The sequence below is a fragment of the Pyxicephalus adspersus genome, chromosome 9 (genome assembly GCF_032062135.1).
Source record: "Pyxicephalus adspersus chromosome 9, UCB_Pads_2.0, whole genome shotgun sequence".
Classification (NCBI taxonomy): domain Eukaryota; kingdom Metazoa; phylum Chordata; class Amphibia; order Anura; family Pyxicephalidae; genus Pyxicephalus; species Pyxicephalus adspersus.
This window is the reverse complement of record NC_092866.1, coordinates 9,424,929-9,441,318: the sequence shown is the minus strand read 5'-3', so window position 1 is coordinate 9,441,318 and position 16,390 is coordinate 9,424,929. Positions and strand designations below refer to the sequence as shown.

Below are 16,390 nucleotides of genomic sequence, written 5' to 3'. Positions count from 1 at the left end.
AATAGGAATTTTTTTTTTTATTTAAAAAAAAAATTTAAATGTTTTTTTTTTTAAATATATAGATTTTTTAATTTATTCAATTTAATAGACATTTATTTATGAACAGCCTTCTTGAGGTCCTACCACAGCATTTTAATTGGGTCGAAGTCTGGACTTTTACCGGGCCATTGCAACACTTTCATTCTTTTCTTTTTTTAGCCATTCTGTTGTAAATTTGCTGGTGTGCTTGGAATTATTGTCCTGTTGCACGACCAAGCTTTTGCTTTTGCACAGATGACCTTACATTTGACTCTAGGTTTACAGAGGATTTCATGGTGGACTCAATGGGCCTGATTTATCAAAGATCTCCAAGGCTTAAAAAGAAAACACTTTCATCAGTGAAGCTGGGTGAACCAGCAAACCGTGAATAGATTTCTTCAAAGTCATTTGCTATTTGCTAGCTAATGTTTTGAATCCTGGACCATATCCATTCCAAGTTTGCTGGATCACCCAGCTTCAGTGATGAAAGTGTATTGTTTCCAACCTTGGAGAGTTTTAATAAATCAGGCCCAGTGATTGCTAAGTGCCCAGGTCCTGTGGTTGCAAAACAAACCCAAATTATTACCCCTCCACCACTTAACATTTGGTTTGAGGTGTTTGTGCTGATATGCTGAGTTTGGTTTTGGTCATACATGGTGCTGTGCATTATGGCCAACCATCTCCAGTTTGGTCTCTGTCATTGTTCTGGAAGTCTTATGGTTTGTTTAGATGCAACTTTGCAAACCTAAGCCTTGCTGCCATGTTCTTTTTAGAGAGAATTTCTCCTTGCAATCCTTCCATGCAAGCCATACATGTTCTTTTTCTAATTGTACTGCCATTACCTTTAACATGTGACATCATAACTGAGACCTGTAGAGTCTAAGATGGAGCTCTTGGATCTGACCTTGGGGTGGATTTGCTGGGACGTCCACGTCTGGGAGGATTGGCAAGTGTCTTGAATGTTTTCCACTAGTGAACAATCTTTCTCACTATAGAATCATGGACTTCAGATTGTTTGGAAATGGCCTTCCAACCCTTCCCAGATTGATGGGCAGCAACAATTGCTTCTGTGCAATAATTTCTCATATCTTTGAGGTTGTATTTACCTAAATTTAGGACCTGCTCAGGATTTTTTTAATGATGTACTTCCTATCGTACAAGCTTCTTGTTCCAAATATTTCAGCAAAGACTAAAAGTATAATATTAATTTGGAAGATGCAAGTCAACTGCTCAATGCTCTCTCCCCAACCTCTGCCCCTTACAGTTCTTTCTAAATGTAGCTACAGATGTAGAGAGAAATGACTTAAAAACTCAGTGCTACTCTAATCCCCCCATATGCTATTATAGTAAATACATCCTTTTTTTTGCCTTTAATAATATACACAAATAACTGAAACAGATGAAAGTGCTGTTGAGGTTTAGCTTAAAAGCAACAGCATAATTCTGGATAATCAGTGAATTGGGTTGTTTGCATCCCTTCCAGCCCCTGTTTTTAGCACTCATTCTTCATCTAATTGGGGTGAATGATGCTGTTAGTGACACCATTGGCGAGGCAACCTAACAGTAAACATTCACATATATTAATGCACTGCGGATATATTATATATAATTGTATGTCGTAATTGGCAGAAAGTCATTCTCAATGATGGCACAGTATATTAAATAAACATTGTAATGAGCACCTTGCACTTTGAACATTAGTGAAGCTGGAAAATATTGGATAATGTGATTTTTGTTGGGGGGATATTATGTGAATATGAACACAAATATCTGCATGTACACGTGTATGTATATAGCTCTCTCAATTGAATATTAGGCTCCTAATTTTATCACTGCCACCCATGTATAAAATGCAGACCTGGTATCCTATGAAGTTCTCCCCTCTGGACACATTAGAGGAAACTCCCTAATTAGAAGAAAGCTGGCCATGTCACTTTGACTTATTAGCGGACCAAGCAGCTCTTCTGATTTTTGATGCTAGGGGAAGATTTGCTCAATAAGACATGGTGATTGACAGGGGAATATACTTTGCCAGTCCTTCTCAAACTTTTTACTACTGAAGAATTCAGGATTAGGGCTTCACATAGTTAGCAGCCTATCATCCTTCAACCTTTACCCCTTGAAATTATTACATTGCCTTTTTACATTGTTGAACATTGCAAAAGTGTAATTTTACATGGGTGGTCAGTTCTCTTGCATTGGTGGCCAGTGGTAGAACCACTCTTTTATATTGGTGATCAATAGTGAAGTGCCCTGCTATGCTGGGAAAATGCCAGCTTATTTTGGTGGTCAATATAGCACTTCATTGCTTCTCTGTATTCACCTCCATTGCTTTAATGGCACCAAAAGCGACAAAATTGTAGCATGGTATTGAGACAATTCCACAATCCCAGGATCTAGACCGAGTGCCTGGTTTATACAGAACACCACTTGCAAGGAAACAACATAAAAACAAAAGAAACATTCTGTATATTAAGGGTAACAATTACTACAAATAGAAAACAAATTGCCTTGATTTCCACTTCAATAAAATACTGTTTTTAAAGCAGATCATTTTACCTTGTCCTTTAATAGCACATGTGTCATGAGGAAGTTACAACCCAAGTTCAGATAAACTGCCTTAATGACAATGTTAAACCATTTAAATCTACTCTGAGCTTTTATATGGCTGAAGAAACATTAGCAAAAAGACGGAGAAAATATTTTATGTCATAAAACATTATTATCGTGATGACACAGAGCCAAGCAATGACTCCTACAGCGCATAACTGTCACTGCAATTACCTGCAACATCATTCCGTGGACTGTGCATTTGTACATGTAATAATGCATTCAAATAAAACAGCAGTCACAGGGAGCGGAGGAAATCAGAGCACATCTAAATAATTCCTAATGATTACAGTTAGCACTCCCACTGTATATAACACAGTGTAAATTTGACAGTATAATTGTAGCAGCTAAAATATCAGTCTTCTGTGAATTGCTATGAACAATATTTTACTCTTTAATAGGACCTGTCTTCTATTTATTTAATTTTATTTTACTTTTTTTTTCTTCCTCACACTGTAATTTAAAAGTCTATTTAAGCTCAAAGATGTAATATATTGCAGTTTGCCAGTCCTAGATTATGGATTCATTAGTTTTTTTTTTTTGTTCATTCTGGTTCACCTGTTAGTAACACACTTCCTGCCCTAGGGTGATCACAATAACTCACTGGGTGTAATGCGCCTAGGCACACAAACTACAGCCAACTCCAAAAGTCCTTTTATCAAGTTTTATTATAGTCATAAAACAAGACAGGGTATTTACAGATGTCAAGTCCGATAAGCGTAGTACAGGAGGGAAGGCAAAGGCAGGTCAGGAACAATCCGAGGTCAGGGCTGCAGCAGACAAGAGAGGTTACAAACAATCTGAGGTCAGGACAGGCAGAGTTCAGGCAAGAGTCAGACCAGGTCGCTATTATAATGACAAATTGGAGAAACATTAACCAACACAAAGAACGCACCCAAGCACACTGTGTACACAGAGGCTTATAGCAGGCAGTGGTGTTCAGGACAGGTTCTCCTTAAATCGCCAGAGTGACCAATGACCTTGCGCCACCTGACGCCATTTGATTGGAGGGTAACTGAATCCCCTGCGGCCGCAGGGAATTCAAACTAACTATGTCCTGCCCTGCAGCGAGGAAGCCGAGTGCCACGCCCTCGGTGGGTACGAAAGGCACGTGTGGTAGCGTGCGCACCTCTTCCCACAGAACCCCTGGGATGTGCCCTACTTTGCACATCCAAAGGAGTGCTGAGAACAGGACTTTCTGTAATCACGTCCATAGAGGTGCAAGGGATGCCGCCTGGCCGAACAGTAGTTTGGCCAAGACAGATCCCTCCGCCTGCATAGAGAGACACGCTGCTTGCCTTAGCCATGCTGCTTGATGGAGCGGCGTCTCCCTCTGCGGCTGGGATCCCCAGGGAGCCGCGGGCTCGCAGGACAAGTAAGTTCCTTACACTGGGAGTAAATATATAAAGAAATGATAGTTTAAGAACACCTACAAGCAGATCATCCACCATACCAATGTATACATCTTAGCCTTGGTGTGGTGAACTGAGGTTGAATATGCTTTAAGGTAGTAAAGTACACCCGAAATTTTGGATGCCCTCCCCTTACAGAATAAAGCAGATATTATTCATGGCATCCCCCAGGGGAACAGACATTAAACCAAAGATTAGTTTAATTGTAGTCAATTAAAAACTATACAGTTATTGTAGTCTTAACATACACATATATCATTGTAAGTAGGGTTGCACGAGAATGCCTCTGACATTCTCGCTGAAATTTCCTTCGAACTTGCGATGGGTCCACGAAATTCCTACAAACTCTCGCGGGCCTATGAGAAGATCGAGGAAATCATTACAGGAGGAGTACCGAATGCCGTGGGAATCCTCCTGTGCGTGAATCCTCCGGTGCTTTGCATCCCGGTACGCCTCCTGTTAGTATGAGTCCCGCGGCTGTGCTCATCATGAATAAATGCAGCCGTAGGAATCATCACAGGATGATTCCCACGGCTGCATTCATTCATGATGAGCACAGCCTGGATACTTCTGTGTTCTTGGATAGAGAATCTCTATCCAAGAACACATATTACAGGGCTGCAAGAGGAATCAGGGGCAGCTCTTCTCCACTGATTGCTTTTGCAGGTCACAAAAAAATTGAGTTTGACGGCCGAATTTACACAGGCCGTTCTCACTTACATGTTCGGTAAGCGAGAACGGCCCGATTCGGCGAAAAATCACATTCTAAGATTTCGCTCATTCCTAATTGTAAGTGTTATTCATTCATGTGCTGGATAAAGGATCTCGGCTACTGACGCATTTTGCTGTATTGGCTTCTTCAGAGGACAGTCTTACATCCTTAACTGTAAAGTATTGATCCATACCATCCAATGATTTTCTATGGCTTAGTAATCTCAAAACTAGAAGGAGATTTCAATTATCAACTCAATTCATCACAAAGATCAGTTTAGGAGAGAAGGATTTGTTCTCTAATAACCAAGTGCATTTCATAGGTATGGAAAGAGTTAATGCAGCAGTGTGCGCTAGTTCACACACACAGAAACTCCTGCATTATCTGTTTCCCTACCTATTATTATTATTATTATTATTATTATTATTAAACAGGATTTATATAGCGCCAACATATTACGCAGCGCTGTAAATGCACTTGGCTAGCAGAGAATTGGCGATTCTTTCCTGAACTCATCTTTTTAATGAATTGGGTTGATCATGGAAACCTTCTTCTTGTAAGATCAAACTCTTACTAAGCCTGAAAATACCATTGGATCATTCATGCATGTTATGGATAACTACTATACAGTTATGAATATAAGTCTTATTCTCCTCTGAAGAAGACAATACTGCGAAATGCGTCAGAGCTAATGAATGATTAACACTAACTACAATATATGTGTATATATATATATATATATATATATATATATATATATATGTTATGTCTAATATAACAGTGGAACTCTGTTAAGTATTTTATCATCTTGAACCAAACAAATCTTTTGCTGCCAATAAACCCGGCATCCAAAAGCCCAAGACTGCTGCTTGGCACCACCATCTTGTGTGTGATACTAGCAGACGCAGAATTAGAGTAGGGCTCCTTCTCCAGCAGCTACCTAGACCATTTTATAAGGAAGTGAGGTTGAAGAGGAAGTAGGACTTCAGAGTAGCAATATTAGGCACTTAGACACACAGTAAATGAGCAATCCTAGAACATGAGAGGGTTATAATATACAAGGAGGGAGTATTATATAAGGCTGTATTGGGAAATTGACTCTTCTGAAGGAGTTAGGTTTGCTAGCATGTTCAAAGGCACATTCCATTGAAAATAAACTGCTTATTGATAGGAGAAATGCAAGTAAGCTTTTAAATATGTGATTTTCTTTGGTTTAACCTGCAGTTTTTTAGTTGGAGACACGCCCATAATGCGTGCACGATGCACATGATCCTCATACACTGGCACACATTGCAATGCCTTATTGCCACTACAAATATCAACGTGATTATGTGGGAAAATTTTCTGAATTATGTTTTCCATGTAAAATAAAGCTGGCTATGCCGACATGATCTTGTACATATCATTCCGTCACTTATTTCTGTCTTTAAGAAATAACAACTGCAGTTCTTGGCACTTCATGTAGTTCCTCTCGTTGGCTTGTGGTTCAGATTTCTCATACAAAGGAACACTGTTCTGGCAAGTGGTGTATTGTGACATTTTTTTGAGCTGACTGTCTCACTAATTGGCTCATCGTTATACGCCTAATGGTTTGAATATTAGATATCGGTGGGTTTAATTAGTGCAATCACACTCTTTATGAGGAGCAGAAGGCCTCAGACATGGGTAGATACATCAGATGGTAGTTACCAATTTACCAGTGGGAGGGCAGAGTAGACATGGAATATATTCTTAATAAAAAAAGGCTGGTAAGATATTGGAGCCATAAAGGGTATTAGGAATGCAGCCAATTACATTTATGCTGCATTTTTTTGAACATGTTGGATATTTTTGGTTTTGAAGGAGATCGGTTATAACATTTCTCAGGTTTTAAAGTAACTCTGTCATCTTGCCCCTGCAAGAGCCTCAACCCCCCCTACCTCACTACTCACCTTGTCTGCCCTCCATTGCAGCTTCATCCTCCATTACAACACTAAGGCTTCCAATTTCTGCAGAGCATGTGACCTCCTCTCCTGTGCGCAATTGGCTGTGAGGCCCAAAAACTCTCAAATAATCAGGAAGATGATCCCCCAATGTTAATGCCTGAATTTGTTTTGGAGGGGTGTGACTTATTGAACACACAATGGATTCTAAAAGCAAATGTTACTATGGTGCTTGGGAACAGAAAATGAAAACTGTTTTTACTGGATTTTCCATACAGCAAAATAATGCAACTTACTGAGGGGAACTCTAATTGAAGACTCCACAGGGTGCATGTAATCTGGTCCATCTTTAGGTTACATACTACTGGCTGCCATCTGTGTGTCTTACTTCTGTTTATAAAGAACATATAGGAGTTATAATTGCTGACTTCATTTTAAAATTGTTCTACTTCTCATCTTAGTTCAATTTCCATTTATGAGTAATGGACTAAAAACAAGGCAGAATTCTTTATCTCAATACATGTTCCAAGTAAAGATGGCCACACAGTGGTTGTTGGGTGCTTGGCCAGGTCAATGACTCTTATCTCTCTGATATCAATTGCATCTATCAGCAAGCCCATTTGAGCATCACCTATTTTACTCTTGCCCACACCAACACTGTAACAACAGGCAGTGGGGAGAACTCCTATTGGCTGCAGGATTTTAGGAAACATGATTTACATCAGTCTGGGATAGGGGGCAAAGTGAAGTTGCTATTGACCAGGTAAAGAATGGGCATTTCCCGTCAATGCCTTATCCATATATCATGATAGCCTATAAATTCCTTTCCTGATCCTGGATGGGTACCACTGCGTAATACAAACATCTCAGGACAGAATTACAATGCTTAGCATTCCACATAGAATGTTTCTATATTTTATTCACATTACTCATTTTTTTCATATTTTCCGCCTTTTTTAATTTTTTCTGAACTGATTCGACAATTAAAGTTGAATAGAATTAAATTTTCTGCTAAGTTTCTTGTAGCGGCGCTGTTAATTAATTCCACCGTGTTTATGTTTTGCTCACAGTGCAGTTTGACGATTGTCAAGGTAACGAAGAGGTGATATATGAAGTTTCTAATCCCAACTTTAAAGTGGAAGCCGATGGATCATTAATTGCACTGAGAAATGTTACAGAAAACATCCGGGCTTTGTTCATCCATGGGCGCTCTCCTCACTCCGACGACATGGCGGAAGTAAAGATCCTCGGGAGGAAGGACAGACATAACTCCATAAAGGTAAGTAAGAAGTTGTCATTATGTGATTTATACATTGATAATATACCTTGTATATGTAAAAGCATTCAAAGGAGATGTAAAGCCAATCCTTAAATTTTAATCTTTTTAAGCCATTAGGTGAAACGCGTTGGGTTAAGAGACTTTACACCAAGCGTCTTTATCATTAATAACACAGGGACTATGTTTTCTAGATGATGGTCACAGATCCTAGGACTGTTCAGTAGGACATGACCAATTACTGTTTATGAATAACATAGGAATATATGTATAGACCATGGTCAATGATCCTATGATTGTTAATAGGACAGGGCCAAAGGTTGGATGTGTAAGACATACTTACCAGTGTATATGTTTTATGTTTAATGTTTATGTCTTTTAATACAATATATTTTGCTGATTTGAAAACCCCATCTTTCCTTGCACTTTTCTCTTTACTGTTGTATTACATTAGTGGGCAAAGCAAAAAAACCTGGTCCATGCCCCCCCCCCCCCACTGCTGATCACAATGTGATAGGGCAGCAATCCTTTAATGAGCATGTTTACATGTGCACAGCTATAGATTTGCCATTAGACATGCATATTTAAGCTCTATTGTTAATTCTTTTGTAAGGTACATTTGTTTATTTCAAATAAATACAGAAACTGATAAAATTATGTTTTTTAATAATATCAATAACATAAAGGTATTATTGTCTGGAAGAATACTCACACCTGAGCATACATACCTAGGACATGATTAATCCTTTCTTATTACATTTATATTGCACAAATTAGTTTTCATATTAAGGTTCCACAATTATTTCATTATATTACCTGATGAAATTAATTTTTCCTGAGAGTCTGTAATTAGTTCTTGACCTGAGGCATACACAAGTGTCATGTATTATGGAACGGATTTATAAAGCTCCAATGCCTCTTCTGAAAATGTTTGTCTGGGATGAGCGGGGAGCTATTATACAAATGTAGTACTTACCTGGAGGTATAATCAAAGCATATATTGCAGTGTGCTGCCCTGGTCCTTTGTTGGCTTTTTGGATTTTAGCTGTTCTATAGCTGTTGTGTGAGCAGGCTGATGAGTTATGGCCAACTCTCTGCAATGCATTTGTTTTTAAGACTGAGAAGGTGATTCTGGTGTTCAAGCTTGTGGCTTCGAGAGATGCCCTTAGCCTTGCCCTCCCCCCTCACTAACCCTCACTAACCCTCCCTCTAACCCCAACATTGACTCCCCCCTAGCTTAACACCTATCGTCTATATAACCCTAACAATGATCTTCCCTCTAGTGGGCCTAATTCTTTAAAGCTCTCTCAGTGAAGCTGGGTGATCCAGCAAACCTGGAATGGATCTGGTACAGGATTGAAAACATTTGCTAACAAATGGCAAAAGACTTGGATCACCCAGCCTTACTGATGAAAGTCTATCTTCTCCTTGGAGAGCCTTAATAAATCAGGCCTAGTGACTCCAATTAGGGGTTTAATGGAACTCTAGGGGTTCCATGAGTAATGAGCAATTTGTGACTCTCAGGTCAGTTTAGGTGGATCTTAGATCAAACATGATCCTTTCGGCTATCTGTAAAGACATTATTCTCAATGGCCAGCAATGTAAGAGATATTCTTCCTAATGACCTCATCACTAATATGCTGTCTGGGGATAAAATCCTAACCATGTAGCCCTTATACAAACCCCCCTGTAATCCACCACTAACCCTCATCTCTGCCTAGGCAATGCCACTGACCCAATAACATTAATGCTGTGACATGTCAGGAATTTATTCATGCAGACTTGTAAAGTTACTAAAAGACCCACCTAATATTAATGCCTGCATTATTATACTGTGTACATTCCCCAGTGTTTCCTTCTCCGGGAATCCCCCTAGCTGCACAAGGCATGGCACCAAATCTTTTGTCTTCCTGGGAACATTCTGAGCCTGGACACTTGCAACATATGTGTGTGGGATTGCCGCCTGCATGATCCCAGCTTCCAAAATCTACTCTATTAATAAGCTGTATTTTTCCATCTGTGTTAGTTTTAGTGTAAAACTTTCCATGAAAGGGCAAAAAATATTTTACATACACACACAAATTATATCATATTATATTTTATTATATTATATTCTTTACCATGTTAGACCTGACACCAAACATTGACTATTTAGTTTGGGATAATCAACATCTTAAAATATTCTGTCAAGATAAAAGGAAAGTAGATGCCAATGGTGACTTGATTTTTTTAGGGTTGTCATCTTCATTCTGACTTCATTATTTAATGGGGAAAGAGGGAAATGTGCCCATGAGTCCTATGATGTTTCTCCTATGGACAACAGAAAGGACTTTCAGACCTGCAACAACCACTTTTGCCACCTACACTGCAAATTCTAAATAGCAACTACATCAAGGTGGATAGAAAGGACACAAATCAATGCAACTCTTTTTCAGATCGGTTAATATAAAAACCTGAATTTAATCTTTTGTCAACCTCTTGGGAGTGTCTTATACAGCATAGTTCAGACGTGGAGATCAAGAAGCAGTTGAAATAAGAAATGGGTTTATCAGTCTACTACTTCTCTTTAACTATCCAATTACAGGCTGGAGGAGGGACAAGACCTATAATTAAAATTTACAGGAAGAGGAAAAATGATAGGTCTCCTGCCTGCCAGACAGGGCAGGGTTCTGTAAACCTTAGGCTTGCATCATTAGCCATTTCAATCCTAAGGTAGATAAAACAGCTCCCAAACATGTATATTTAGCTGTGTACCTGGAATTTAGCTTTAACCCCTCCAAAATGTTAGTTACTCCACCATTATCAACAAGCCAAAAGATCCTTCTGTAGGAATCCAGGATTACTGTAATCCCCCCTCCAGACTCCTCTAGACTTGAATTGTGAGCAATGGCTTCTCCCGGGCCTTTGGCTTGACTCAATTACCAGATGTTTGTGATTTATTTGCATTCGGCAGCAATAAACCAGAACGAAGCGGCCAACCAAATGACCATTAAGGCCCCGTTATGATTACACAGAAAGCAATCAGTCTTCCCGCACCTCAATAATTTCCCTGTCCAACGTGTAATTGCTGTATCCAAGGATCGTACGGAGGGCTTTTGCTATGCGGAAGCCCCGTCCCCACTTCCCATTACATTTCCAATCAGTGGACTTAATGCTTCATTTTATAGAGACAAATGCAGTTTAAATAACTGCAGTAAAAACACAGAAGAACTATAAATATTTCATAAGAATGAGGTTTTTTTCGTTGATGATGCTGTTATTGCCGGACAGCCAGCGGTAAAGAGCAGTACGGTCATTCACTTGGCGTACAGAAGATTGTCTGCTGGCAAGATGCAACAGGGCTTGAAGTTCATAGGTAAGGAGGAAGATATTTGGAGGGAATATAATGAATGACACAAGTATGGAAGTGCTGGAGTGATGGCAGAGCCCTGATTGGCATTGAACACTGGCTGCCTCTCTTCCAGGGGATCATGGGGGCAACAAAGGGTATTTCTGTACCGGGCCCAATCAAAAGAGCTTGACTTTTTCAATGCTGGAACTTTTAGACATGAAGGAGGGAGGCCCAGGATTTATTTTTTAATATGTGGCCCCAAAATTTCAAATAGTGGTCCTGGCACGTGGTTACAACTTTTTCTTCATTCTTGTCCTGAAGTTGACCCCGGAATTAAGAGAAACCTCTACAAAGACAGGAGAAATCTTCCTATAGATAGCTGTCAACAAGATACATATCCCAATTAGAAGATTTCCCCCACCTCTTGTTCCAGTGACAAATAAAACATTTTAGGATTTCCCATAACTTCCTTGTGAAAATAATCACCGGGGCCAATAGGGAATGGAAAATCTGCCTAGCTAGGAAAAAGATGGCAATGGCACTAGACAGATCCTTCCCAGCTCTATTGAAAGCTAAACACCTCAATTCTACATAGATTCTATTTTACTTACTTTTGGCTTATTATTGGCCCAAGCTCAATAAAAAAAAAATTCCTTCCGTAAATTCTTTTCAATGATATCTGTAAACCTCCAATACATATTCAAGATCATCAAAAGCAATGCTTTATTTTGGTAGGGTGCCATGATGTGTTTTCATCATCATCTGATCATAGCCTATTCAGAGAGCAAAACTGTGGAAGAGATCCAGAAAGTCAATTGGCTACAGTTGGGGACAGGCAGGGCAGGACAATTTCAGCAGGGGTGGGCACAAGACCAGTAGAGAAAGCTGACCACTGACTGGTCTGTTTGCAGAAAGTTCCTGCACAAATGCAAGGAAAATTGTTTAATGTTGGATTACTGTACAGATCTGGAAGAAATACGCAAAGGACATCAAGATGAAAGTAAGAATACACATGACTCTTGTATTTAGACAATATTTGTTTAGCCTGCAGCTCAGCTTTACCATAATGTCACATTTAGCAGGAGGTAGGCGTTTCTGGTATATTGCTTCATGCTGCTGGGATGATATGATGGTTATCTTTATAAGACGGAGCCACTGTCTTTTTCAATCTGTCAGGAACACGTGGGCGATTTTTTCAAGCAACACACTGTGGTTTAGCTTACGCATACAAGACCATAACACAGTAGTGCCATCTCCTTCAGCTAAAATCTTTATTTGCCAAGACGAAGCCACTGAAAATGGAACCCCTGCACAATTTTGCTTTTTAATGGCCATGGTGGTCGTATCTAATGGGGATTCTGGTGGAGGTGTCTTCCCCACTAACGTCCCGAAGGAATATATGTCATCATATGATTGCAGAATATCCAAAGATGATTTTCCCAAATCCACAACTCCAACCAATCAAAACCTTACTTAAAATCAACGTCTGAGCTGAGCAAGGATAACAGAGTACTTTATAAATAATTAAAAATGGGATTCTTGAGGCAGCAGTGCTGCTTTGGTTGGCGCATGCATAACTAGTAAGTACCTTAAATACTTTTAAAAGTAAAAAAACATGTGCTGCATGTGTGATAACCAGAAGTCTGCCCGAGGAAAAGTTTTAATTGAAAACCATTACAGTTGTCCTTAACATAAAAGACTTTTTTAATTAATCCCCTGGTTGCCAGAGGGGCTGTGAAATGCATTACCCGTCCTTATTGGGAGCTGGTGAGTTAAATACATCTCCTGTGCTCAAGTTTAGGAAGGAATTTGTGACATTTGCATTCCGGCAAAATGCTTGCTGTATATGCTGGATAAGCATAGTAAACATTCAAAGGGCAACAGTATCTTTAGTAGCTTTAATAGTCCTGCTAAAATACTTACCTTACCCCACAATAAAGCAATCTTTAATGTTAGCTTTTGATGGACACAAACATATCCTCTGCCCCTAAGAAAGTTTTAGGTGTTCATTTGTTCTGGAGGATGATGACAAATCTTTCCTAATACCTCGTTCCCCCAGGATCTAGTGCTTTTAACTGATGCAAAATGCTCCAGAATATGGGAAGGCCACAAACATCTTTCCATTCAATGGCCCGAATTTATTAAAGCTCTCCAAGGCTAGAGAGGATACACTTTTATCGGTGAAGCTGGGTGAACCAGGAAACCTAGAATGGATTTCCTAAAAGTCGTTAGCTATTTGTTAGCAAATGTTTTCAACTCTGGACCAGATCCATTCCAAGTTTACTGGATCACCCAGCTTCACTGATGAAAGTGTATTCTCTGCAGCCTTGGAGAGCTTTATTAAATCAGGGCCAATAAGTTGCTTTAGGTTTTGTATTCTACTACAGAATGTCAGAGAACTAGGAACAACCAGACAATGAAATTTCCAAAATACCTGGGAGAAGTAGGGGTTGAGATTATGAAGTGAAAGATACCTATAGGCATAGGGAATATAAGAAATTTTCTTTATCATCCCCTACAAAAAATGAGCACTTAACCCTACTATTGGATGGGAAATTCCCTCATTTATTCATCTTGATAGCTGATCTTCAGTTCAATGCCATACACTTTTAGGATGAACTGCAATGCCAAGTGTGGCTGCTCTTCTCATCCAACATCAATAACTGACCTCAAAACTATTCTTTGGTAATTTGCATAAATTTCTGCAGACTCACTCTAAAATATTAGGTAAAGCTTTCCTGTAAAAGGGAGGCTGTTACAGCTGCAAAGTGGGAGCAACTCCATATTAATGCCCGAGGTTTTGGAATGGGGTATTCAGCAAGGTCATTATAGGTGTGCAGGTGCACAACTAATATACCCAAGATACCTGATTTGCAGCTGTCTAGCCCTCTATTTCAAAGTGACAGGTACACAATAATGGACTTACTCACGTTTCCTTCCTTTGCCTGCAAGAAAAAGGAGCCTTGGGTAAACCCAAAATTAATGGAGTTGGAGCAAACATATGATGAGGATTATTGCCCCTATGTAATAGCGCTGGGCCAGTTACCAAGCACCATTGGTATTTTTTTTTTGCCCCTGAGGGCTAAAAAGAATGGCAAGGAGGTAAAAAAGTGATTGTCTGTTGCCCAGTAGGTATTATTACAATGAACTTGTTGCTTTGCACTGCATGTAATTGGGGCAGCATGGTTGGCTCAGTGGCTAGCACTCTTGCCTTTGCAGCACTAGGGTCCCAGATTTGAATCTAGGCCGGTTTGCTTGTTCTCCCTGTGTTTGTGTGGGTTTTAATAGGGACATTGGAGTGTGAGCCCCATTGGGGGTCAGCTAGTGACTTTGTAAAGTGCTACATAATCTGTTGGTGCTAGATAAATACACATTATTCATAATGCCTAGATCTACTAATCTACTAGATTGTAAGCTCTTTGAGACAGGGTCCTCTCCTCCAGTGTCACTGTCTGTATTTGTTTGTCATTTACAACCCCTATTTAATGTACAGCACTGCGTAATATGTTGGTGCTATATAAATCCTGTTTATTATTATTATTATTATTAATAATAATAATTTAATAATAATGCCTAGCAGTGTACACTAACTACAGGCTGGATTCCAGATTTTACTAACAAGTGGTTAAACAAGTTTACTATACCAGTAACTAAAAAGCCAGCCTTGACTTGTTCTCACCAGGACACAACCATTTACAGAAAAGTGATTTGCCTATTTTAAGGACAATCAAAGTTATTTACAATGCAAGTTTGACCAGACTGTGCTGTCTGACAAAGCCTGCAATCAGTGTTTCTTTATACTTGAATAAACATTACAATGAATGCCAAGCTCATCTCCACACCAAAACTCCTCATTATTATCAATCCCCACATGACAGATAAGGACACTCAATTGATGAGTCGTGCTGGTTGATTGACATTAAGTGGTACATTTTAACATGTGCCTGTTACACCAAGTGAACAACAAAAACACATACAGCAAATTAAATTACCACCTCCAAACATTCTATTGTGTTCTGAAACTTTATTTTTTGTTTACTTTTTTTTTACAAGAAAGAACTGAAGGCCAAGCAAATTTCAGTAGTAAATATAATACGTGTTGGAAGTTTACTTGGATCTGCCATTTGGTAATAAATGTTCCAGTAATAGGAAAACTATAAATTCTCATCTGATTGTGGGGCTGGAACTAACCAAGTTCCAAGTAAACTAAAGTTGTTAGACAGTATATTGTGGACTCTTTCATGGAGTGGTACGGCTCCCTTTTCTATATCAAAAGAGCATTCCTGGTCAACATTTGACCAAGACTTTTAGAACCTTTTAATTAGATTCTGACTTTTCTTTGACTTTCTTTAAATCTATGCTTGCTCTTGGCCAGTGACGTGCAGGAAACAAGCATTTTCAGATGAAAAAGAGCAATGGTACCCTCCAAACTTAATTTATGATAGCTGTACTTTAACCTTTTTGTGTTTAGAAATATTGATCTTTGTAGAGGCATGGCTTTGCTTCCTCATGTCAGATTTGTCACCCTGTCACTTTAGCAAGACAGGTGGAAGAACTGCCGATCCTCAGAATGAAGTAGAAGCAAGGGGATCCATGCACTGCAAGTCTTCAGGTACAGCTTCCCCTCCAGCAAGGAGAACAACAAGCAGCACCATAGTTGTCACCAAGTCTCATTCCAAATCTAGTGAGATGGAAGATGTGGCTCAGATGATCTGTGCAGATATATAGCTACTGTATAAGACCAAGGACATAAGACTTGTGCAGCAGTATATCAAGCAAGTCAATGTTTCTGGGTTATACTTAGATAGGTGTGTTCCATTAAAGATATAAATGTTTCAATTTTTGACATCAGGTCCACCCTAATCCATAGAAGATATGCTTGGAAGGGGTTAAGGTTCACTAATTTTAATAATTTCAGCACAGTTGCAGAATTTGCTGGGCATCATTCATTTTTTACTGACTGGTTCCACCTGCTGTCCCAAATTGCTTTAAAAATCTCATGGCTAACAAAGTGAATTTTAGGACCTATTGTAAAACAACCAAAGGCAATGATTTATTTTTGCTGTTTGTATGAAAAGAGGAAAAAAAAACAGTGTGTCCTGTGGTCAT

The 16,390-nt window shown here is 39.3% G+C and overlaps 1 protein-coding gene across 1 annotated transcript in view; it reads left to right on the top strand.

Moving 5' to 3' along the window:
- Nucleotides 1–16,390, top strand: part of CDH13 (cadherin 13) — a 433,078-nt gene that overhangs the window by 156,388 nt on the left and 260,300 nt on the right. The window contains exon 3 of the mRNA XM_072422511.1: nucleotides 7,745–7,953. Within this exon, the coding sequence (XP_072278612.1) occupies nucleotides 7,745–7,953 (209 nt within the window). The remainder of the gene's footprint in view (nucleotides 1–7,744; nucleotides 7,954–16,390) is intronic.